Raw genomic sequence first — 22318 nt, 5'->3', positions numbered from 1 at the left:
AGCATCAGGTCCCATCCACACAGCCCTAGCCCCAGCCACACAGCCCTAGCCCCAGCCACATAGCCCTAATCCTAGCCCCAGCCACACAGCCCTAGCCCCATCCCCAGCCACACAGCCCTAGCCCCAGCCACGCAGCCCTAGCCCCAGACACCCAGCCCTAGCCCCAGCCACACAGCCCTAGCCCCAGCCACACAGCCCCACAGCCCTAGCCCTAGCTCCAGCCACACAGCCCTATCCCCAGCCACACAGCCCTAGCCCCATTCACACAGCCATAGCCCCAGCCATACAGCCCTAGCCCCAGCCACACAGCCCTAGCCCTATCCCCAGCCACACAGCCCTAGCCTCAGCCACACAGCCCTAGCCCTATCCCCAGCCACACAGCCCTAGCCCCAGCCACACAGCCCTAGCCCTAGCCCCAACCACACAGCCCTAGCCCCAGCCACACAGCCCTAGCTCCAGCTACACAGCCTTAGCCCCAGCCATACAGCCCTAGCCCCAGCAACACAGCCCTAGCCCTAACCCCAGCCACACAGCCCTAGCCCCAGCCACACAGCCCTAGCCCCAGCCCTAGTCCTAGCCCCAGCCCTAGCCCTAGCCCCAGCCACAGCCCCACACACACACTCACTCACACACCCCTACACACCCACCACCCTCCCTCCCTTCCTGTATCTCCCTCCCTCCCACCCTCCCTCCCTGTTGCTGGGGCTAGGGCTGTATGGCTGGGGCTAGGGCTGTGTGGCTGGGGCTGTGCGGCTGGGGCTAGGGACCCAGCCCCAGCCCTATCCCCAGCCACATAGCCCTAGCCCCAGCCCCAGCCCTAGCTCCAGCCACACAGCCCTATCCCCAGCCATGTAGCCCTAACCTCGCAGGTTAGTGATCAATGAACCCAAACTCTGCTTTGCTCTGCCTGTCATCAGTCTCCCCAATGGAGCCTCGTCAGTCACCTGCAGCTCACGGCATGGCGCTGCCACACTAGAAAAAGACTGAAACTCACTGATGAAAATGGGTTAGACTAGCTAAATATGACTTAATTCATGTTCTGAAATAGCAGAGGTCTGTAGTTCTGGAGCAACTACAAAGCCCGAAAACAGCTATAACAGAAGATTATCCTTAAAAATATGAAATATTCTACAATTTGTTCCTGTTGCCCTGTGCTAATTCACATTTGAACCCCTTGTTTTAGTACTTAATAAATACGGTCACAGTATAAATAGACAGCCCACAAAATTATAATCAAAGACATGCTGTAGGCTAGATATGGGAATAGCATCGTAGAATAATAGTGAAGACATCAAAACTATGAAATAACACATATGGAATCATGTAGTAACCAAAATATATATATTTTATATTTGAGATTCTTCAAAGTAGTCACCCTTTGCCTTGATGACAGCTTTGCACACTTTTGGCATTCTCTAAACCAGCTTCACCTGGAATGTTTTTCCAACAGTCTTGAAGGAGTTCCCACATATGCTAAGCACTTGCTGGCTGCTTTTCCTTCACTCTGCAGGCCAACTCATCCCAAACCATCTCAATTTGGTTGAGATCGGGTGATTGTGGAGGCCAGGTCATCTGATGCAGCACTCCATCACTCTCCTTCTTGGTCAAATAGCAATTACACAGCCTGGAGGTGTGTTTTGGGTCATTGTCCTGTTGAAAAACAAATTATACTGTAGTCCCACTAAGCCAAAACCAGATGGGATGGCGTATCGCTGCAGAATGCTGTGGTAGCCATGCTGGTTAAGTGTGCCTTGAATTCTAAATAAATCACTGACAGTGTCACCAGCAAAGCACCCCCACATCATCACCCCTCCTCCTCCATGCCTCACGGTGGGAACAACACATGCAGAAATAATCCGTTCACCTACTCTGCGTCTCACAAAGACACAGCGGTTGGAACTAAAAATCTCCAATGTGGACTCGTGTTTCTTGGCCAAAGCAAGTCTCTTCTTCTTATTGGTGTCCTTTCGCACTGGTTTCTTTGCAGTAATTTGACCATGAAGGCAATTATTCATGCAGTTTTAATTTTTAATTTTTAAAATTTTACCTTTATTTAACCAGGCAAGTCAGTTAAGAACACATTCTTATTTTCAATGACGGCCTGGGAACAGTGGGTTAACTGCCTGTTCAGGGGCAGAACGACAGATTTGTACCTTGTCAGCTTGGGGGTTTGAACTCGCAACCTTCCGGTTACTAGTCCAACGCTCTAACCACTAGGCTACGCTGCCGTCTTCTCTGGTGAGTTGGTGTTGAGATGTGTCTGTTACTTGAACTCTGTGAAGCATTTATTTGGGCGGCAATTTCTGAGGCTGGTAACTCTAATGAACTTATCCTCTGCAGCAGAGGTAACTCTGGGTCTTCCTTTCCTGTGGCGGTCCTCATCAGAGCCAGTTTCCTCAGAGGGCTTGATGGATTTTGCAACTGCACTTGAAGAAACTTTCAAAGTTCTTGAAATTTTCCCGCATTGACTGACCTTCATGTCTTAAAGTAATGATGGATTGTTGTTTCTCTTTGCTCATTTTAACTGTTCTTGCCATAATATGGATTTGGTCTTTTGCCAAATCTTCTGTATACCACCCCTACCTTGTCACAACACAACTGATTGGCTCAAACGCATTCAGAACGAAAGATATTCCACAAATTAACTTTTAACAAGGCACAACTGTTAATTGAAATGCATTCCAGGTGGCTACCCCATGAAGCTGGTTGAGAGAATGCCAAGAGTGTGCAAAGCTGTCATCAAGGCAAAGGGTGGCTACTTTGAAGAATCTCAAATATAAAATATATTTTGATTTGTTTAACACTTTTTTGGTTACTACATGATTCCATATGTGTTATTTCCTAGTTTTGATGTCTTCACTATTATTCTACAATGTAGAATGTAGAATGTAGAAAAACCCTTTGAGTGGGTGTGTCCAAACTTTTGACTGGTCCTGTATCTGCAACCCTCAAATGAAAAATAAGGTCTACAGTTATGTATTATTTAATTTGAGACTGAATAAAAAAATGGCATTTATTTTTTCCTGGTCTCTGCAAAAAAATTGCTAGAGAGATTTTCAACTTTCAATTACCCCCAAGCCAAGGGTACAGGGAACTATGCCTAAATAATTAAACTTCGTTGTGTTCACAAAGTTTCTGCAACAGTAAGATTGAATATATCTGTCTAACAACAGTGGAAACACATCCAACCCCAAAAAGCAGCCAAATGTGAGGATGCAGCCTGGAGGAAATTTAGCTCCTTTACCAAAGTTCTGGTCCAATAAGAGGCAGTAACTTATTGTTAACACTCAAAGTGATTCCTTCAGCCTTTTACACATTTACAGCACTTGCCTATGCTATCATTAGGAGAGAGAGAAAAAACACCTAACCTTGACAAAGAGAGCTCCTTTGGCTGCTAGGGCATCTTCCCCTCGCCCGTTAGGGTAGCACTCATAGTGGGCGTCCAGGATGGGGTAGCGGCTGACCAGCATAACACCACTGTTGAGGAACTTGAAGCGGGAGCAGCAGCCCTTCCAGGCGTAGCGGCCCACATCACTCAGGATGTAGGGGAAGTAGTGTTGCAGCTGCCGCCTCAGCCTGGATGTGGCCCGGTGGTCAAACACTTCCTGCAGACACAGGAAGTCCAGGTTGGCAGGGAAGAAGGCAGAGATCTCGTGGTCGATGCCGTCTTCGCCTTGGCGCCGCTTGCGGCCGCTGTGCTTCTTGAACATGGAGGTGCGGTGGGACAGGGTGTTGTTAGAAGGCACCCCCCCTGTCAGGCTCTCCGCGTCACCCTCACCTTGTTGGTTTCCTGTCTCGGCCTCTGGGGGGTCTGGCTCTGGGGCACTGATACTGATCTGGACCCCAGAGGCGCGCATGGGGCAGTCTGGGGAGTTCTGGGCCACTGTGGTGTGAACAGGGCAGTCAGAGCTGTTATGGGCACCAGCAGTGTGAAGCGGGCACTCTGGTGTGTTCTCTCCACCAGCTACGTGGACGGGACAATCTGAGGAGCTCTGGTTCCCTGTTGGGTGTATGGGGCAGTCGTCACCAGTGGTGGGTATGGGGCAGTCTGCACCGGCAGTGTGTATTGGGCAGTCTGCACTAGAATTGTGTACAGGGCACCCAGTGAGGGGTTCGGCCTCGGCTGTGTTGTCAGGCCGCTGGTCCAGTGAGGAGGTGCGTGGGAACCCAGTGACCAGGCTGCTGAAGGAGACAGCGCTGATGGAGGTGTTGGTGGGGGAGTCGATGTATATCTTGATCTGCGGCCGGCTGGCCCCGTTACGGATGCGCTTTCCCACCTCGCGGGCACGGCGCTGGGTCTCAGACAGGTTGTTGAAGCGTGCCAGGGAGTCTGGCAGTAGGCACACGTTGGCACTGCCGAAGCAGAAGCTGCGGCCTTGCGGCCTCCAGTCGGCCAGTGATGCCGCGCCCCCCTGCTCAGCGTGGTGCTTGTTCGGGCTGCGGTGGGTGTAGAGATAGGGATGGCGGGCCGCCTGCAGGGGAGCCCACAGCAGGAAGCCCAGCAGAGCGAAGGGCAGCGAGGCCAGGAGGAGCAGCAGGTAGAGCGGAGTGGACACCAGCACATACAGCGTCACAAAGGAGCAGGGGTCCTGGGAGCGCCGGCGCTTTTCCAGAGAGGTGGCCACACAGGAGGCTAGCAGGCGATCCAGCAGCCAGTAGCAGGGGAAGATAAAGCCCCATGACAGGCTAGTGAGGCACCGCAGGAAGGCACTGGAGTAGGGAGAGGTGTGGAGGACCATCTCTGGCTCACATAAAACACTCTCACACTAAAATCAATGGAAAACAAACTTGACTCAAATCTACCCTCCCCCTGGGTGGAGAAATGAACACTACATGGTTCCCTTCGCTTTCACCAGCAGGCTCTGCAGCTATTTGCCTGATGGCAGGAGGCTCCTTCACCCTCCCCCTCCCCTCACCACAGTGGTCCTCCAATGGAGGAATGAGGAACTAGAGTCTCTGGGTGGAGATCATCTTGATGATGTAGAACTAGCTGCTGTAGTCAAAAGGAACCCATGGACACCAGGAAGGCGGATCTATGAAGAAGTGAATCTCAGTACCATCTCAGCTTCAGAACCTGCCGAGAGGAGAGGGAGGACAGAAGGATAGAGGGAGAGAGAGTCGAAGAGAGAGAGGGAGAAAAAAGGGAAGGGGCATCAGCTGTGCAATCACTCACTGTGATGAAAATGTGTGGTCAGCTAAATGGGCCTTGTTCATTTCCCTAATGTCCCCCAATGGTTAGAAATACTGCATCACAGGTGATACACAGTTCCTGTTCGTTTCTCCGTGTGTTTAAACAGTCAAAATCAGACTTGTTTTTAACATAACACAACAAAAACACCAAAGGGTTTTAGTGCCAAAACATGGTTTATAAATTGGCAGAATTCCTAGCAAATAACACTGCTGTAAACGATGATCAGACACAGGACGCACTCAGTGGGGTAACCTTATATAAATATAGGGTTGAGTGGAAAGTGAAGCAATCCACACAATATAAATAAATCATGAATTGTTAATTCATGAATTGAAACACTGAAGGGCCACTGGCCTTACCCTAACCCCAGAGCCACCAAACCATATTCAGCACAGCAACAGCAATATGACTCTGGACAGTGTGCCACCGCGACCCTGGGGCAGGACCGTGTCACAAACACTGTATAAACGACCATTATGTATGCTGCTCTGAATCGATCAGGATCCTATGAAAATGTCATTGTTTTACGAAACAGAACGAATAGTGCAGCTGCTGTCAATGAATTATGCAGTCCCTGTCAATGGACTATGCAGTCCCTGTCAATGGACTATGCAGTCCCTGTCAATGGACTATGCAGTCCCTGTCAATGGACTATGTAGTCCCTGTCAATGGACTATGCAGTCCCTGTCAATGGACTATGCAGTCCCTGTCAATGGACTATGCAGTCCCTGTCAATGGACTATGTAGTCCCTGTCAATGGACTATGCAGTCCCTGTCAATGGACTTTGCAGTCCCTGTCAATGGACTTTTTAGGATAACAAAGCAGTTAGTGAGTCCTTTTAGGACTGATGCCAAAAAAACTTTCAATGGATCAGAAATATATTGATGCTACTAGCTCTCTTAATAAGATCACCTCATCATCCATCTCGTACATCAAAGCCTGTTACAAGATTATAGACCATCTCTGGTTACATAGTGTCTCCTCATGTGTAACGTCACTGTTTGTCACCACTATGATTAATGTCAAACCTTCTATCATGTTGTGGAACGTCACGCTCTATGTCATCAGGGACAGATAGTGCCCAGAGCAGGCCCTGTCTGTGTCTCAAATCACACAAGTAGTGCACTACTTTTGACCAGGGCCCTTATCTGTCCCTGATGACATACAGCATGACGTGGTGCGCTATATAGGGAAAAGGGTGCCATTTGGGATGCAGACCCTGTGTCTGTCTGTCTGTCTATCTGCTAAATGAGGAGTATGCCCTGGGATGAGGCTGGCTGCACACTAACTGCATCTGTCTCTGGACCTCTGACCATGGCTATGTTAAAGTGGAGTTCAGGCAGCACCCGGGGCTGTTTGTGACCTTCTCCTCTGGGCTGAAATGGCAGTGGGGACAACTGTGAGTAGGTTTTGCTCCGATGATAAGCCATTTCAATGTGAACTCTTCTTAGCTGTCTTGACACGCTCATTTCCTTTCCAATGTGAAACTGTCAGTGTTTGTTGGAATGAAGCCATAATAATGGGGATCTATTCTATCTTCAATATAGAGTATGTGCCACTTCATTTAACAAGATAATGATGTGTACGCAACGCTATACAACAATATGAGCAATTTCTATCCGGAAGATACTGTATTTTGTAAAACTGTACAGGTTTTGTTGGCTAGATAGATCATCTTGGTATCTTGATGTCCGGATGACAGCAAGACAGCTACAATGCTACATCGTATGTCTGTAATATAATGCACCATCACAACTGTAATTACTACTATTCATATTGAGGCCTCGGACTTGGCTTCCAAAAATCTCTTGCGTTGGCACGGATCCTTTTTATAGGGCTTTGGCTACTGTTTTGAATCAGCTAGCGTACTACATTTTGATCATATGCAATATTCTTAATGCATCTCGCTGTTCAGGGTGCCAGGTTAAAGCGGTGTCATGGTGATTAACACAGAGTACAACAACACTGGACCCTTTTATGGAATTAGACTAAGCAAATCTGCGTGCACGAGCGGAGGCACCATGCACCTACTGGTTCGGAGCATGAGAGATGAGAAAAGAGGAGGAGGAGAGAGAAAAGAGGCGGAGAGACAGAGATGGAGAGGAGAGATGGAGATGGAGAGAAAGCAGAAGAGAGATAGAGATGGAGAGATATAGTGAAGAGAAGAGCGGAGGAGAGAAGAAGTGAGGAGAGATGGGGAGGAGAGAAAAAGCAGGTGCAGAGCCGGTTCCTGTCCTCATCATCATTTATCTCCCTTTGCACCTCTGCATCATAGGGGTGGGTGACAGACAGGGTTGAGTAGATTACATTTGAAATGTTATCCGTTACAGTTACTAGTTACCTGTCCAAAACTGTTATCTGTAATGTCACTTTGGATCTGTAATGTAATCTGGTTATGACATATTTAACTGATTTATTTGATATTAATGGTTAACAATAAATATTTAACTTATAGTAAGACATTTCTGTCCTACTAGTGTCTGTGTTTGTATGGTCTCCACTCTAGTTCCCTGCAGCTAATCTGGGCGTATGGTCACTAGAGATGGCTTGAGCTGACAAATGAGTTAAAGATGGCATTACATAGACAAAAATGTGTTTTACTTGGGATAGTTTAGTAGTAGAACAATCCCTCATTGTCTCAAAATCATCCTTGCATCTGGGAAACTAAACCAGGGTGGGTTTAAGACAACAACCCCATGCAGAAAACGACCGGATGAACCCAGAGTGGCTTATGATGCCCCAATCTGCATGGGATGGGTGGAACCAACCATGACTAAGTATTTTTAGTGTCAGCTACAGTGCCTTGCGAAAGTATTCGGCCCCCTTGAACTTTGCGACCTTTTGCCACATTTCAGGCTTCAAACATAAAGATATAAAACTGTATTTTTTTGTGAAGAATCAACAACAAGTGGGACACAATCATGAAGTGGAACGACATTTATTGGATATTTCAAACTTTTTTAACAAATCAAAAACGTAAAAATTGGGCGTGCAAAAGTATTCAGCCCCCTTAAGTTAATACTTTGTAGCGCCACCTTTTGCTGCGATTACAGCTGTAAGTCGCTTGGGGTATGTCTCTATCAGTTTTGCACATCGAGAGACTGACATTTTTTCCCATTCCTCCTTGCAAAACAGCTTGAGCTCAGTGAGGTTGGATGGAGAGCATTTGTGAACAGCAGTTTTCAGTTCTTTCCACAGATTCTCGATTGGATTCAGGTCTGGACTTTGACTTGGCCATTCTAACACCTGGATATGTTTATTTTTGAACCATTCCATTGTAGATTTTGCTTTATGTTTTGGATCATTGTCTTGTTGGAAGACAAATCTCCATCCCAGTCTCAGGTCTTTTGCAGACTCCATCAGGTTTTCTTCCAGAATGGTCCTGTATTTGGCTCCATCCATCTTCCCATCAATTTTAACCATCTTCCCTGTCCCTGCTGAAGAAAAGCAGGCCCAAACCATGATGCTGCCACCACCATGTTTGACAGTGGGGATGGTGTGTTCAGGGTGATGAGCTGTGTTGCTTTTACGCCAAACATAACATTTTGCATTGTTGCCAAAAAGTTCAATTTTGGTTTCATCTGACCAGAGCACCTTCTTCCACATGTTTGGTGTGTCTCCCAGGTGGCTTGTGGCAAACTTTAAACGACACTTTTTATGGATATATCTTTAAGAAATGGCTTTCTTCTTGCCACTCTTCCATAAAGGCCAGATTTGTGCAATATACAACTGATTGTTGTCCTATGGACAGAGTCTCCCACCTCAGCTGTAGATCTCTGCAGTTCATCCAGAGTGATCATGGGCCTCTTGGCTGCATCTCTGATCAGTCTTCTCCTTGTATGAGCTGAAAGTTTAGAGGGACGGCCAGGTCTTGGTAGATTTGCAGTGGTCTGATACTCCTTCCATTTCAATATTATCGCTTGCACAGTGCTCCTTGGGATGTTTAAAGCTTGGGAAATCTTTTTGTATCCAAATCCGGCTTTAAACTTCTTCACAACAGTATCTCGGACCTGCCTGGTGTGTTCCTTGTTCTTCATGATGCTCTCTGCGCTTTTAACGGACCTCTGAGACTATCACAGTGCAGGTGCATTTATACGGAGACTTGATTACACACAGGTGGATTGTATTTATCATCATTAGTCATTTAGGTCAACATTGGATCATTCAGAGATCCTCACTGAACTTCTGGAGAGAGTTTGCTGCACTGAAAGTAAAGGGGCTGAATAATTTTGCACGCCCAATTTTTCAGTTTTTGATTTGTTAAAAAAGTTTGAAATATCCAATAAATGTCGTTCCACTTCATGATTGTGTCCCACTTGTTGTTGATTCTTCACAAAAAAATACAGTTTTATATCTTTATGTTTGAAGCCTGAAATGTGGCAAAAGGTCGCAAAGTTCAAGGGGGCCGAATACTTTCGCAAGGCACTGTATATATAGTACTCTGCATTTGTGTAAAGGTTAGGTTATTCGGTCCAACATTCAAGGGTGGGGGATCGACCAGCCTCATGTTAGCAATAATTAATCGATATTGAATAAAGATGATTGTTTGAAGAAATGACAGTCTCTACCCTTGATTAGAATATTCCACCACAATTACTTTCCCCTTAAGAGGCATTAGAAGAAGACAAAAAGGATCCATCAAATGCACATAGAGGTGTCATAATGTGTTGTTTTTCTCTCAAACATCCTTTTCTGAATTTCAAAGTAATCCAAGAAGTAACCATCTAGTTTTTCAAAAGTATCTGTAATCTGATTAACAACATTTTTGCTGGTAACGTAACCGATTAGTTACAGTTTTGTTGTAATCAGATTACATGTAACTGATTGCATGTAATACGTTATTCCCCAACCCTGGTGACGGATGGCTGGATCAATAGGGGGAAATGAAGAGAAAAACACCAGTTGTTTTATCAAACAGTCACCCTATGTCTTATCCAGACTCAACTAACCATACTTCTCCACAGTGAGGATAGAGAAAATATCACTGGGTTGTGTAAGAGCCGACACATAATTTCTGTCTCTCTCTGTCTCTAACCCACACATAAAAAGGACACACAGACACGCATACCACAGTGCCACATTACAAAAATGGTATGAATAGTATCCTATCTACTTTCAGTTTCATAGACATATTTGCACATACGCACACATAAAACATTCATATACAAACAGCAGTTCTCTCAGAGACACAGATGCACAGTGACACAACCAAACACAGAGGAAAACTTACAGAGAGGGTGTTTGCTGTCAGACACAATCTGCTATTTTGTTGCAGTGTTTGCTCTGCTGGGTCCACTCCTGCTGAAGACAGGCCAGTGCATCACTGTAGCCCACCCCTGGTGGTGCTAGACGGCAGGATGCTGAACCTACAGTATGACCAGGCCTGAATGTGACGATCTCTGCCTGAACACACTACTTGTGCTCGGGCAGAACATAAAAAGTGAAATAATGCTGTAGTCAGGGTTTGAGCACAGGAAGAGATAGAAATCTCAACAGCTTCTAATGCTTCTGCAGTCTGTAGCCACACAAGACCACACACACACACAAACGCCCACACACACCCGCGCACGCGCACATTCACACACACACACACACACACACACACACACACACCCCCCACACACACACATACACCCCCCCACACACACACACACACACAGGTACAAACACACATACCCACAGAGTGCACAGCAGTGTCCTGACCTCCATCTAGTACTGACATTGAGAGAGCCTTGCTGTCTGACTGCCTGAGTAGCTAACACAGTAGTCAGCTCTCTGGTATTTACTGTGTTTACATGACTAACAACTGTTATCTGTTTGCTGGAAGGAATCTAGGAATATATCCCCCGCTGAGAGGGGAGGTATCTGTTTCATCTAGCTAGCCAACCATGTGTTTGTTTTGGAATTAAAATGACTTGGATAATAATCGTGACGTATATCTCCAAGCAATGTTTTGGCATCTTTCATAAGTTACCCAAGGGGTCTTCCTGCCTGAAAAATTCACACTCAACTGAAGCATAACCAACCCAGAGAGAATTCATCAGCAAGCTTCAATGGGGACGAGCATGACAAATGAATGGGGTCCGGGTGCCTCAACCGCTCCCCATGGATTTGTTTTACGAAATGTCCTCCTCCATTAGATCAATACTGATAATGACAAAGGGAGAAAGCTCCTGCTGAATCCTGGGTAAATACGTGTGCATGTGCGCGTGTGCGCGTGTGCGTGTGTGTGTGAGAGTGTATGTTGTGTGTGTGCTTGTGTGTGGAGGCTCTGTTTGTGTCAATACGTTTTAGAGTGGGCAAATGAGTGATGTACTGCTAAGTATCCGGTGACCACAGAGATCGATGTAGCCCATCTAGCCGGCTGTGGTGGTTTCCTTCTGTTTCATTATTAATGGTGCAGAATTGTGGAGCGTTTATAAGTGTACGATGCTGCTACATCGTGAGTAATGACGACCAGAGACACCGGCAGATGTCTGTGTTCAGAGCATAGCACTAAAACAGACCAGTAGGATCCAAAACGATCAGAACAGAGTTGGAGCAGACCCACTGCTGTTTCCCCCTCCCCTAAGGATGATCCTTCTCTGGATCTCTTTCTCTTCCCCGTAAGCTTTGAAAGTTGCCTCCCGCTCTTCCTCCACTTCCAGAGCCAGCGGTGACGCTACTCCGAGTATGCTTAAGGGATTTCGGTTGTCATGGTGACCTAGTCACATGCACTCAGGTACTAGCGAGGCCTGTTGGTGTGTGGTGGTGAATGTTGCCCACCTCCAACTCCCCTGCCACACACATGTTTGTGTCTAACCGTAACTCTACACTACACTCTACACAACTGCACTCTGGATCAAATGCACACACACACACACACTCTGGCAAACACACACGCCTGGTCAAGGATACAATTTGAACAAGCAATCTAATAACAGTGAGCCTGAGACACAGGTAGAGCATTCAGGTGTAATTCAGATCCACACTTCAACAGGCAGATCGACACCCTGACGCACTAACTCAGGAGTCTGTAACATACCCCTGGCCCTGTCTAGTCTGTCCACGTGGGGTATAAATAAGCATCTGTCATTCTTAAATGTCATAAGATTGGCTTCTACTATTGACTAAGTGCCTATGAGAAAGGCAGGCTGAAAACAATACCTCCCAAAGCCTCATTAGACAATCAATCCATCATCATTACGCCTTTCCAAACCCAGAAAGCATATTGGCCAGATGAGCATCTTTGCCAAATGCTCTGAATATTCTATGGTATCAGGGTCAGTGTATTATTGTTTTGTCGCTGTTGGATTGGCTGTGTCCGGACAAACAGTCTCAAGGGTTTTGCTCAGCAGCACTGGTTGTTTTTGGCATGCTGGTAGAAGACTGGGTTAGAACAGCCCATTGAATCATTTTATTAGTTTCTCTCTCTCTTTCATCACCCTTTCTATGCCGGACAGGACAGTTTAATTTTTTTAATATTTTTTTTTTTTTACCTTTATTTAACTAGGCAAGTCAGTTAAGAATAATTTCTTATTTACAATGACAGCCTACCCCGGCCAAACTCGGACAACACTGGGCCAATTGTGCATCGCCCTATGGGACTCCCAATCACGGCTGGATGTGATGCAGCCTGGATTCGAACCAGGTACTGCAGTGACACCTCTTGCACTGAGACGGAAGCCCATGTGGGAGCCACAGTGTGCTCTGGGCTGGGTGTAATTGGGAATGTAATACTGTTAGAGGAAATGGATAATGCCATCACTATTACCACAATGCAATCATCACTATAACTCAATCAGCCCCTCCTGCCACCTGCTTTTTAGTAAGGAACAATCATTCCTCAAGCTTCCCTCTAAGGGCTTGCACAGGGAAATTGGTCTCTGTTTGTGTATGTTTGTGTTATTTAGTGATTAAACAGATTTACTCATTTATTATGTAACAACTTGTTAATTAAGGTTGTTGGTGAGTAACTAAAGAGTTATTACTGTGCACAGGTATAAGAGCAGGGTTGGGGTGTAACTGATTACATGTAATCTGATTATAAAATACTATAACTGTAATCAGATACATTACCAGCTAAAATATTGTAATCAGATTACAGATACTTTCGAAAAACTAGATGATTAGGCCTACTTCTTGGATTACTTTTAAATTCAGAAAGGATGTTTGTGAAAACCTTTCTGTTTTCTCAATCACAGTCAAATAGGATTGAAAAAAGGTGCACGTTTAAGTTTGCTCCACCTGAGCGAGTCAGAGACCACTATTATGACACACCATGCATTTGATGGATTATTTTTGTCTTCTACTAATGCCTCTTAAGGGGAAAGTCATCCAAAACTAACTGAAAGTAATCAGATTACGTTACTGAGTTTTGGTAACCAAAAGTTACATTACTGATTACAATTTTAGACAGGATTACATTTAGAATGTAACCTACCCAACCCTGTATAAGAGACATTTACTGTACTTTAAAGGGGTACCAAGAAGAAAACAGATGTGTGAGAGAAAGAGAAAGAGAAAGTGAGAACTGGAATAGTATACAGAAGTGCTGTGGAGTATTACTGCTGGGCTATGTATACAGAGACCTCCTTGGCTTGGCGTCTGCTGACATGGGGGATTACGATGATGATTCAGAATTACCCAGCATGCCTCTGGGCTGTGGCCTATATGGGCTCACACTGCCATTGGGCAGCTGCACTAAATATACTTTCAAATCTAGATCATGCTGGATCAATAAGAATGAGCTGATGTGCCATCATACAATTCATGCAATGTACTGTGCCCCTCCCCCCACCATGCCTGTCCCCTGTTTCTCTGTCCCTGACTTATGAACTCTGACTCCAACCTTCCCTCAGTCAGACATCTGGACCCCACCTCCCACCTCACCCCCGGTAATGGGTGCTGTAACACCCATGACCACTAAAAATACTCCAGCTTCCTCTTTCTGTAAATGTGGAGCCTACTCCCCTGCCCTTGAAAAACATTCACAGACAGACATATGGGCTGACATCATGCCTTCTCACATTCGTTACAGTAACATAGCAAATCCTGCATGCATGTGTGCTCACATACACTATATGTATAAAAGTATGTGGACAGCCCTTCAAATGAGTGGATTTGGCTATTCCAGCCACACCTGTGTGTATAAAATTGAGCACACAGCCAAGAGACACACATTGGCAGTAGAATGGCCTTACTGAAGAGCTCAGTGACTACTGAGTTCCAAACTGACTCTGGGAGGAACGTCAGCACAAGAACTGTTCGTCGGGAGCTTCATGAAATGGGTTTCCATGGCCAAGCAGCCGCACACAAGCCTAAGATCACCATGCGTAATACCAAGCGTCGGCTGGAGTGGTGTAAAGCTCGCCGCCATTGGACTCTGGAGCAGTGGAAATGCGCTCTCTGGAGTGATGAATCACGCTTCACCCTCTGGCAAGCTGACGGACCAATCTGGGTTTGGCGGACGCCAGGAGAACGCTACCTGCCCAGATGCATAGTGCCATGGAGGACGAATAATGGTTTGGGGATGTTTTTCATGGTTCGGGCTAGGCTCCTTAGTTCCAGTGAAGGGACATCTTAACGCAACAGCATTCAATGGGATTTTATGCTTCCAACTTTGTGACAATAGTTTGGGGAAGGCCCTTTCATGTTTCCCTATGCCAATTTCCCAGTGCACACAGCGAGGTCCATACAGAAATGGTTTGTCGAGGTTAGTGTGGAAGAACTTGACTGGCCTCCACACAGCCCTGACCTCAAGCCCATTGAACACCTTTGTGGTGAATTGGAACACCGACTGTGAGCCATGCCTAATTGCCCAACATCAGTAATGCTCTTGTGGCTGAATGGAAGCAAGTCCCCGCAGAAATGTTCCAACATCTAGTGGAAAGCCTTCACAAAAGAGTGGAGGCTGTTATAGCAGCAAAGGCGGAACCTACTCCATGATTTTGGAATGAGATGTTCGATGAGCAGGTCTCCACATACATTTGGTCATGGAGTGTGCATACACGCACAGACAAACAGTAAGTGATCCATCACTAGCTCAAACCCTGCCCTGGTTTTCTACAGACAGATATGGATTGGTTGTTCCATTGATTTGTTCCACATTTGTCATGTTAAAGGCTATGGCAACACTGATCTGAAATGTCAAAACTGTTTGTTTCAGTCTGATAACTTGCAGACAGTGAAAACAAATACATTCATATTCAAAATACAGATAGAGAAAACTTATATAAGCCAGCATTGGACTAAAAGCCAGCCATGTCATGAATTGAAAGCCAGCCTTGGAACGGAAACCAGCCTTGGACTGAAAATCTCTGGCATGAACTGTTACGTTGCACCCTTCCTGCAAGGTTGAAGGCCATACAGTTAAAATGCCCCTTGTCATTTAGGTGTGGAACTTGAGAGTGTGATATTTTCTAGGGTTCTTCAACCAGGTAATAGTAGATATAAGTAATTTTAAAGAAGCTCCACAAAGAGCTGCACACTGAGAGACCATATTTCAATTTATATGGTCTTTAGAAACTAAACCAACTGCCACTTGAAGGAACTGCCACTTTTTGAATAAGCTGCTTAGCTTCAAAGCAAAGGCCTGGCATAATAAACATGGCAATCCCTTTAGCAGTGGGATAACGCAATATCAGCACGTAAACTGATGTAATGGTAACAACACACATAGCTTCTCATAACAGGAGTAACAAAATGTGAAAAACAAGACCGATTGAGAAAGAACAGACAAAGAGAGAGATCACAGGTATTCCCTGAAGTGTCAGGTGAAGGTTGCCACGGAAACCACTCAAAGTTCAGGCAACGGCAAACACAGGTGAGTACAAGACCATCTAGGGAGCGGAGAGAGAGAGACAGGAGAGAAGAGGGAGGGAGAGAAAACGAGTGTCCGTACCTTTGCCCGTCACAACAAGCACCACCGTGTGAACAGGTTCTGAAGAACGCACCACATCCTACATGTTGTACAGCAGCCCTCCTATAGCTGCTCTCTAGGTCTGTGTGTAGCTGAGGCAGCAAGCAGTCTGCTAAATGTTCCACCGCGCCAGTCCATCCCATCTCCAATCACAGTATACAAGCCAACAGAGTGTAGTAGGCTAATGACACAGAAGCATTGCTCCACATGCTCACACACATGTACAGGACACGCAAACCAAATGCACAACACAACACAAATGTACACACACACACAAACAAAACCACACACAATCACACACAAAACCACACACACACACACACACACACACACACACACACACACACACACACTTTTTGAGGTCAGAGCATGGCCTCTAGGTAATGAAAGACCATCTGATAGGTTCCAGAAGGATAGGCAGGGTGTGTTGGTATGGGGGAGTGAACCCCACCCAGACCCAGGTCCCACACTGACTTCTCCCCCTGTGATCAGCCTGTAGCCAAGACCTTGAAGAGGAAACCTCTCCAGACCCAGAGTTGGAAGCGCCTGTCTCCACATGATCCACCGTCTGGGGCAAGACTATAGCACCACCCTGAGCACCCATACAGCACCATAATTACACACTCACCCAGACCAGCAACCGGCAGCATACTGTACCTAATGACACAGCTCTGCTCTGGCTTTGTAGGAGAGAGGATGGCATGGGTCAAGCCTGGCAGTGTGGGTGGCTGAGTGCATTGATGAGTGGACGGCAAAGACAGACAGGACAAGTTGAGGGCTGCTGGTCACACAAACACGCACATGTGCACATACATAGGCTAATACAAAACCCTGGCTTAGTGAACAAAACCCAAATCCTCCCCCTCTTGTGTCGGTCATATTTTCCCCTCTACCGGTGGAGAACACATCCTCTCTCCATGTTCACAAAGTCTGTTCACACAACACTGCCAATATCACCCAGGTCTCCCCCTCCCTCCTTCCCTACCACATACTATGAACACACATACTATGAACTGGCTTAAACACATGATCAGTGAGAGGTCATTAAATAAAACTTAGCATATCCCTGCTGAGTAAATCCCACCATGGCACTCTACTAGACTAATTGTAGGCTGCTCTGTCCTATACTTTGAGTGATATTTTTAGCATATGAAAATCCACCAGCAAATGTTTTTTTTCCTAATCCGTCCAATGAAAATCTCACTTTTAAAAGTTAATATTCTATTAGCTCATTCCCAAATAATGTTGTTTACTCATCCTATACTTGTATTTGTGGCATAAGCATACATTAGAGAGAAAAAACACTTCAAAAACCCCACCTTAAACTTGTATCTCAAACAGACATGAAAAAAAATGCTTGCTATTTCCTCACAGAGGATGATGTCATCCTGAGTAGGATGAGCTGGCCAATCAGCGGTGTACTCGCATTAATATTTGTAATGACAGGTATACACCCACACCATTTGGTTGTTGGGGTACGCCCACACCATTCCAACACAGATAAGCTGCACTTTAACATACTTAATTAGCAACTATTTCACTCATATTGTAATTTATTATAGGTCATATTTCAGAGAAATCTGTAAACACTGTACAGTGACTTTCATCTGAAGAAATCGGATTTTAGAGCACACAAATCAAATCTGCTGTACCGTTTGGGATCATCAATTGAACCTTGTTATATTGTTCCTTCCCTGTGTGTTCTTTGAGTGCACACTCTGAATGACGTCTGAGATGTCGGTAATCTTTTCTAAATGCCATAGAATCAGAGGGGTCATGTGCAGCTAATAAACCTGCAGTAAATCATCTGTCCTTAGGCTTGAGTGTTTAAAGTGGGGTTCATAGTTTGTGTAACTATTCGGATATATGAAGAATCATTATATCAGTGTTAAAATAAATCTTACTGAAATATATTTTTTTGCATGATGTTTGTTGTCCCGAGCCAACATGTCTTATGCTGAAAAGTGGAGGCACTGAGAGAAGTCTTTTCCGGTAATCGTACGGGATGTATTTATGTGATTCAGTTTGCTGTGTCAATACTGTGACGTGGGTTAGACTAAATTGAGCCAGCTTCGCTGAGTTTTGGACCATTTCGCTTTGTATAATAATACATCCGCGGGAACATCAGGCTACACAACACTGACAACCTAACCCGGGCACTGTGAATGGAAACAAACAGATGGAGAGGAAATGGAGATGGCAGAGACAGACAGAGAGGGACAGGGTTGTGTGAGAGAGGAGAGAGTGAACGACAAGTAGACTTGGATGGAAATATGATGTATGTTGAAAATAAGGCAGATGGTCAGAACGGAGTAAATGAAAGAAAGAAGGAAGAAGGCACAGTCTTAAGAAAAAAGGGTTCCAAAAGGGTTCCAAAAGGGTTCCAAAAGAGTTCTTCAGCTGTCCCCATAAGGAGAACACTTTTTGGCTCCAGGTAAAACCCTTTTTGTTTCCAGGTAGAACTCTCTTGGGTTCCACGTGAAACCCTCTGTTTAAAGGGTTCTACATGGAACCAAAAAGGGTTCAACCTGGAACCAAATAGGGTTCTTCAAAGTGTTCTCCTTTGGGGACAGCCAAAGAACCCTTTTTGGTCCTAGATAGCGCCTTATTTCTAAGTGTATGGGCCTAAATGGAGAGAGAGCCTTGTCAACTTGCTCAGTGTCACAAAGAGTGAAAGCAGCGTAGGCCTAGAATGGCAGAGGGCCCTATTTCCTCTTGAAGCTCAGGAACGACTTTTTGGCACCAAGACTGTAGATGTTCACAGTGGGACCAGTGTTGTATTGCTGCTATTTTGCTAAAAGCATTCAACAATGCATTTGATTAGTGATTGCATCCTCTAGCTGAGAAAATTGCCTGCTTGCAGGATACACAACAGAGCATTTCCATGTACCGAGTCGTGTATTCAGCCTCACTTGATAGCACTTAAAGGAGCCCATTTGTCCACTGTTGATACATGATACATGATGACGTAGGAGGTGACAATTTGCTTATAAGTCCTATATCTTGAAAACTTGATTGCTAACACTAATGAAAAAAAATACCAAAATGTATTGTTTGGGTGGATTTTTCCTTTATGGGCCCTACTCCATCTGGAACTGCATGGACAAAAACACAGGCTTATAGTATTGAAGACTATAATGACAGTGACACTGAACATGAATGTTTTTTTGTCACCACTGTCACTGGCCTCTTATTTACATTTGGCTGTCACTTACTCATGAGACTGTAATGTAGGTTACACATAAAAGAAATCGAATCCTGAAGTATCCTGTATCACCTGTGCAAGGCCCATCAACCCCCATCTGGCCTGACCACCTGGTTCATTATTGAACAGTGGTTAGATGGGTGTTTGATAGGCAAGCCAGACATACACCGGGCAAGTCTGTGATGAAGTGAAAGTAGACCCACTCAATTCTATCCAATTATAGGCTACTTTGAAGATTGAATGCCTATATTTTCTTTACCCACATTTTGAAGATAGCCTATCACCCTTGACCACGAGTTGCAGGTTGTGTTTTAATTAATGGGACACACTTAGGCCTATCAGCTACCAGCATCCTCATGCTCCCTCCCTTGTCACCTCAGCTTTCAGCGTCTATCCACGAGAAGGGAGGCGTTTTATAGCACCTGACTCTTTCTCACCACGTCAGCCAAAAAGCGGATCAGAGATGCACACCGACTGAGAGAGCAGCCTGTGCACACCGGCTGTGCCACACCTATCATTGGAATATCATCACTATCCGAAATCAAAGATTTAGTTTCTACTGAATCTACAGCAACATGGGGGCTAAATCAATAGTCATGTTCAGTCAATAACACTAGCCTATTTCAATACACTCTTAGAAAAAAAGGTGCTTAGTATAACCATATAGGGTTCTTCAGCTTGTCTCCTAGGGGAATCATTTTTGGTTCTAGGGAGGACCCTTTCCAGAGGGTTCTACCTAGAACCCTCTATGAAGGGTAATTCATAGAACCTTCTGTAAATTGTTCTACCTAGAACCCTCTATGACGAGTTCTTCTTATAAAATCCTCTATAAATGGCTCCACCATGAACCCTTTTATCATCTAAAAGTTATTCCTTAAACCCTCTATGAACGGTTCCACCAGTCGTAATAGCCTTTTAAAAAACGATTTATTACAATACATTACATATATCATTAGGCCTTTTGTTGAGGGCTTAGTTATACATTAAAACAGTGCTCTGAAACTCCTGGTTTACAGACCACATCAGGTCTTCACGTCACATTATGCTGGCTTGCAAAGTGATGTGTAATTCCTATTGGAATCCAGCCAGAGTGAGGATATCCAACAATTGGTACTTTTAATCACCCACAACATGCATACAGAACACATGTCAGGGTAGGGAAGATTAATTAATGAGAGTACGTAAATGATCTAAACTGGAACATCAATCTCAGTAATGGGTGCAATAAGTCCAACTACTAACAGTTTGGTTTCATTTAGAAAAATGTATATTATTTATCTGTGTATAGCATAAGGTTAATGAACTAATCAATCTACATGCAAAAACACAGATATTGAAACAAACAATTCTGAAAATCAACCTGCAATATGCTGGGAAATATCATAATGATGGGTGTGGTTTTGAGTATTTTACTCTACACTCAACTCTGGTTGTAGGTTATTTCATGCCACTGAGTGTTAAGTTAACTTAACTCCTGAATCAACACTAGAAATGTTACACTGAATAATCAACATGAGGTCAGTCAAACTGGCCAATTTACTGTGTACCACACATACTCCCTTCTATTATCCTACAATGCTCAATAAAATCACAGAAAATACTCATTTTAAAGATAGAAACCATGGCAAAGATATCAACTATGTCAGTACAGTATATATAAAATGAATAAGAGAATAGCAGATAAATTTAGCCTACAAATATTCCTTTATTGGTACAGTTTAAAACATGCTCACACCTATCTTTTTAAGATTACTCAAACTCCTGATGTTCAAGTTTAAACACTGAGGTAAAATAAAAATAAAAAGTATTCATATTCAAAGTGTTCAATATATGTAGAACCTTTCTTACTTTCCAAAGAATCCTTATTTCCTTCCAAATAATCATAAAATAACCCTTTCTTCTAAAAACGGATATTGGGATGAAAAAGGTTCTCGATAGAACCCTTTGCCTTTCAAAGAACCCACGGCTTCCAAAAAGGGCTCTTCAGATAAAAACGCTTCTTGGTAGAACCCTATCTCCTCAAAGAACCCTTTTGGAAAGAGTGTAGGCTACAATTCTGTCAGTGTTGATATCAGTGTTGATATCTAGGCCTACTGATTTCATGCAAACTGTTATTACGACTTCTCATAAAAGGGTATATTTTTCAAACTATGTCCAAGTGACTTCTCCTGGCCACCATGTCCAAGTAACTTCACCCGTTGAAGAAGAATATATAAAGAATATATAAAGAATAAGAAGAATATAATATGTAGAGAGACAATTAATTATGAGGAGTAGGCTACATGAAATGTGCGCGCATAATGTTTTTTTTAATTCCATCGGTTTTATTTACTAGACTAGTCTATGTGAAACGAACAACGTCTCCCTTTCTCGCTCTCCCTCGTCTTTTACACACAAACACACACTCGATGTGCCTTGAACATTCGATCCTTGGGACTTATGCAAATAGAAGGCAAATCATCCCATTGTGTAATGCAATAGTCATTGAGGTGAAAGGAGCGGATTACAAAGACAAAAACGCACCAATAAAGCTATTATAGGCAAGAGGTAACACGAAGTAACCAATCAGGACCGTTTGTGTATGGTAGAAAATTCACAAGGGCAAAGAAAAATTTCTACTATCGCAACGTGCTCAAGATGTTCTAAAAGCCACATTTCTTCATGAACCCAACCCTTATTCCCTCGCAAATCATGCGATTCAGAATAGCTACTCACTTCTTTCAGATCTCGCTGATTTATTCAAACAGGTGGAGCACTATTTCTCTTCGGTATTCTCCCCCTCTGAACCGTGATAATAGCCTTTGATGCTCTGAAATCCAGTCCACTTTATGGCCGCAGAGCCTGTGCTGATGAACTGCGTGAGATTCCTTCCAGCACCACCACACTTTGAACAGCTCCATTGACGTCATAGCTCACCGGCTACGATGCCACTCCCTTTTCATAACGACCACCGCCAATCGAAAGGCAGAGACAATCCCTGAAGCCTCTCATGACGACCACTCTGGTGCTCGTTCGGGCAGT

The 22318-nt window shown here is 44.7% G+C and overlaps 1 protein-coding gene across 3 annotated transcripts in view; it reads right to left on the bottom strand.

The window, feature by feature from the left end:
• The window catches only part of smpd3 (sphingomyelin phosphodiesterase 3), a 36233-nt gene extending 13958 nt beyond the window's left edge, over positions 1-22275 (bottom strand). Inside the window, exons 1-2 of one of the 3 annotated variants that reach the window (XM_024379255.2) lie at positions 22013-22275; positions 3369-5074 (exon numbers count right to left, since the gene is read on the bottom strand). In XM_024379255.2, coding sequence (XP_024235023.1) covers positions 3369-4739 — 1371 coding nt within the window. In that variant the 5' untranslated portion in view covers positions 4740-5074; positions 22013-22275. Of the gene's footprint in view, positions 1-3368; positions 5075-10422; positions 10617-16074; positions 16234-22012 lie in introns of those variants that run through there. The other 2 variants (XM_024379256.2, XM_024379257.2) reach the window with 2 other exon arrangements.
• Positions 22276-22318: the final 43 nt, after the last annotated feature.

This window comes from Oncorhynchus tshawytscha, linkage group LG19 (genome assembly GCF_018296145.1).
Source record: "Oncorhynchus tshawytscha isolate Ot180627B linkage group LG19, Otsh_v2.0, whole genome shotgun sequence".
NCBI classification, from domain to species: Eukaryota; Metazoa; Chordata; class Actinopteri; order Salmoniformes; family Salmonidae; genus Oncorhynchus; species Oncorhynchus tshawytscha.
The sequence above is the reverse complement of the archived record's forward strand: the minus strand, read 5'-3'. Positions and strand labels throughout refer to the sequence as shown.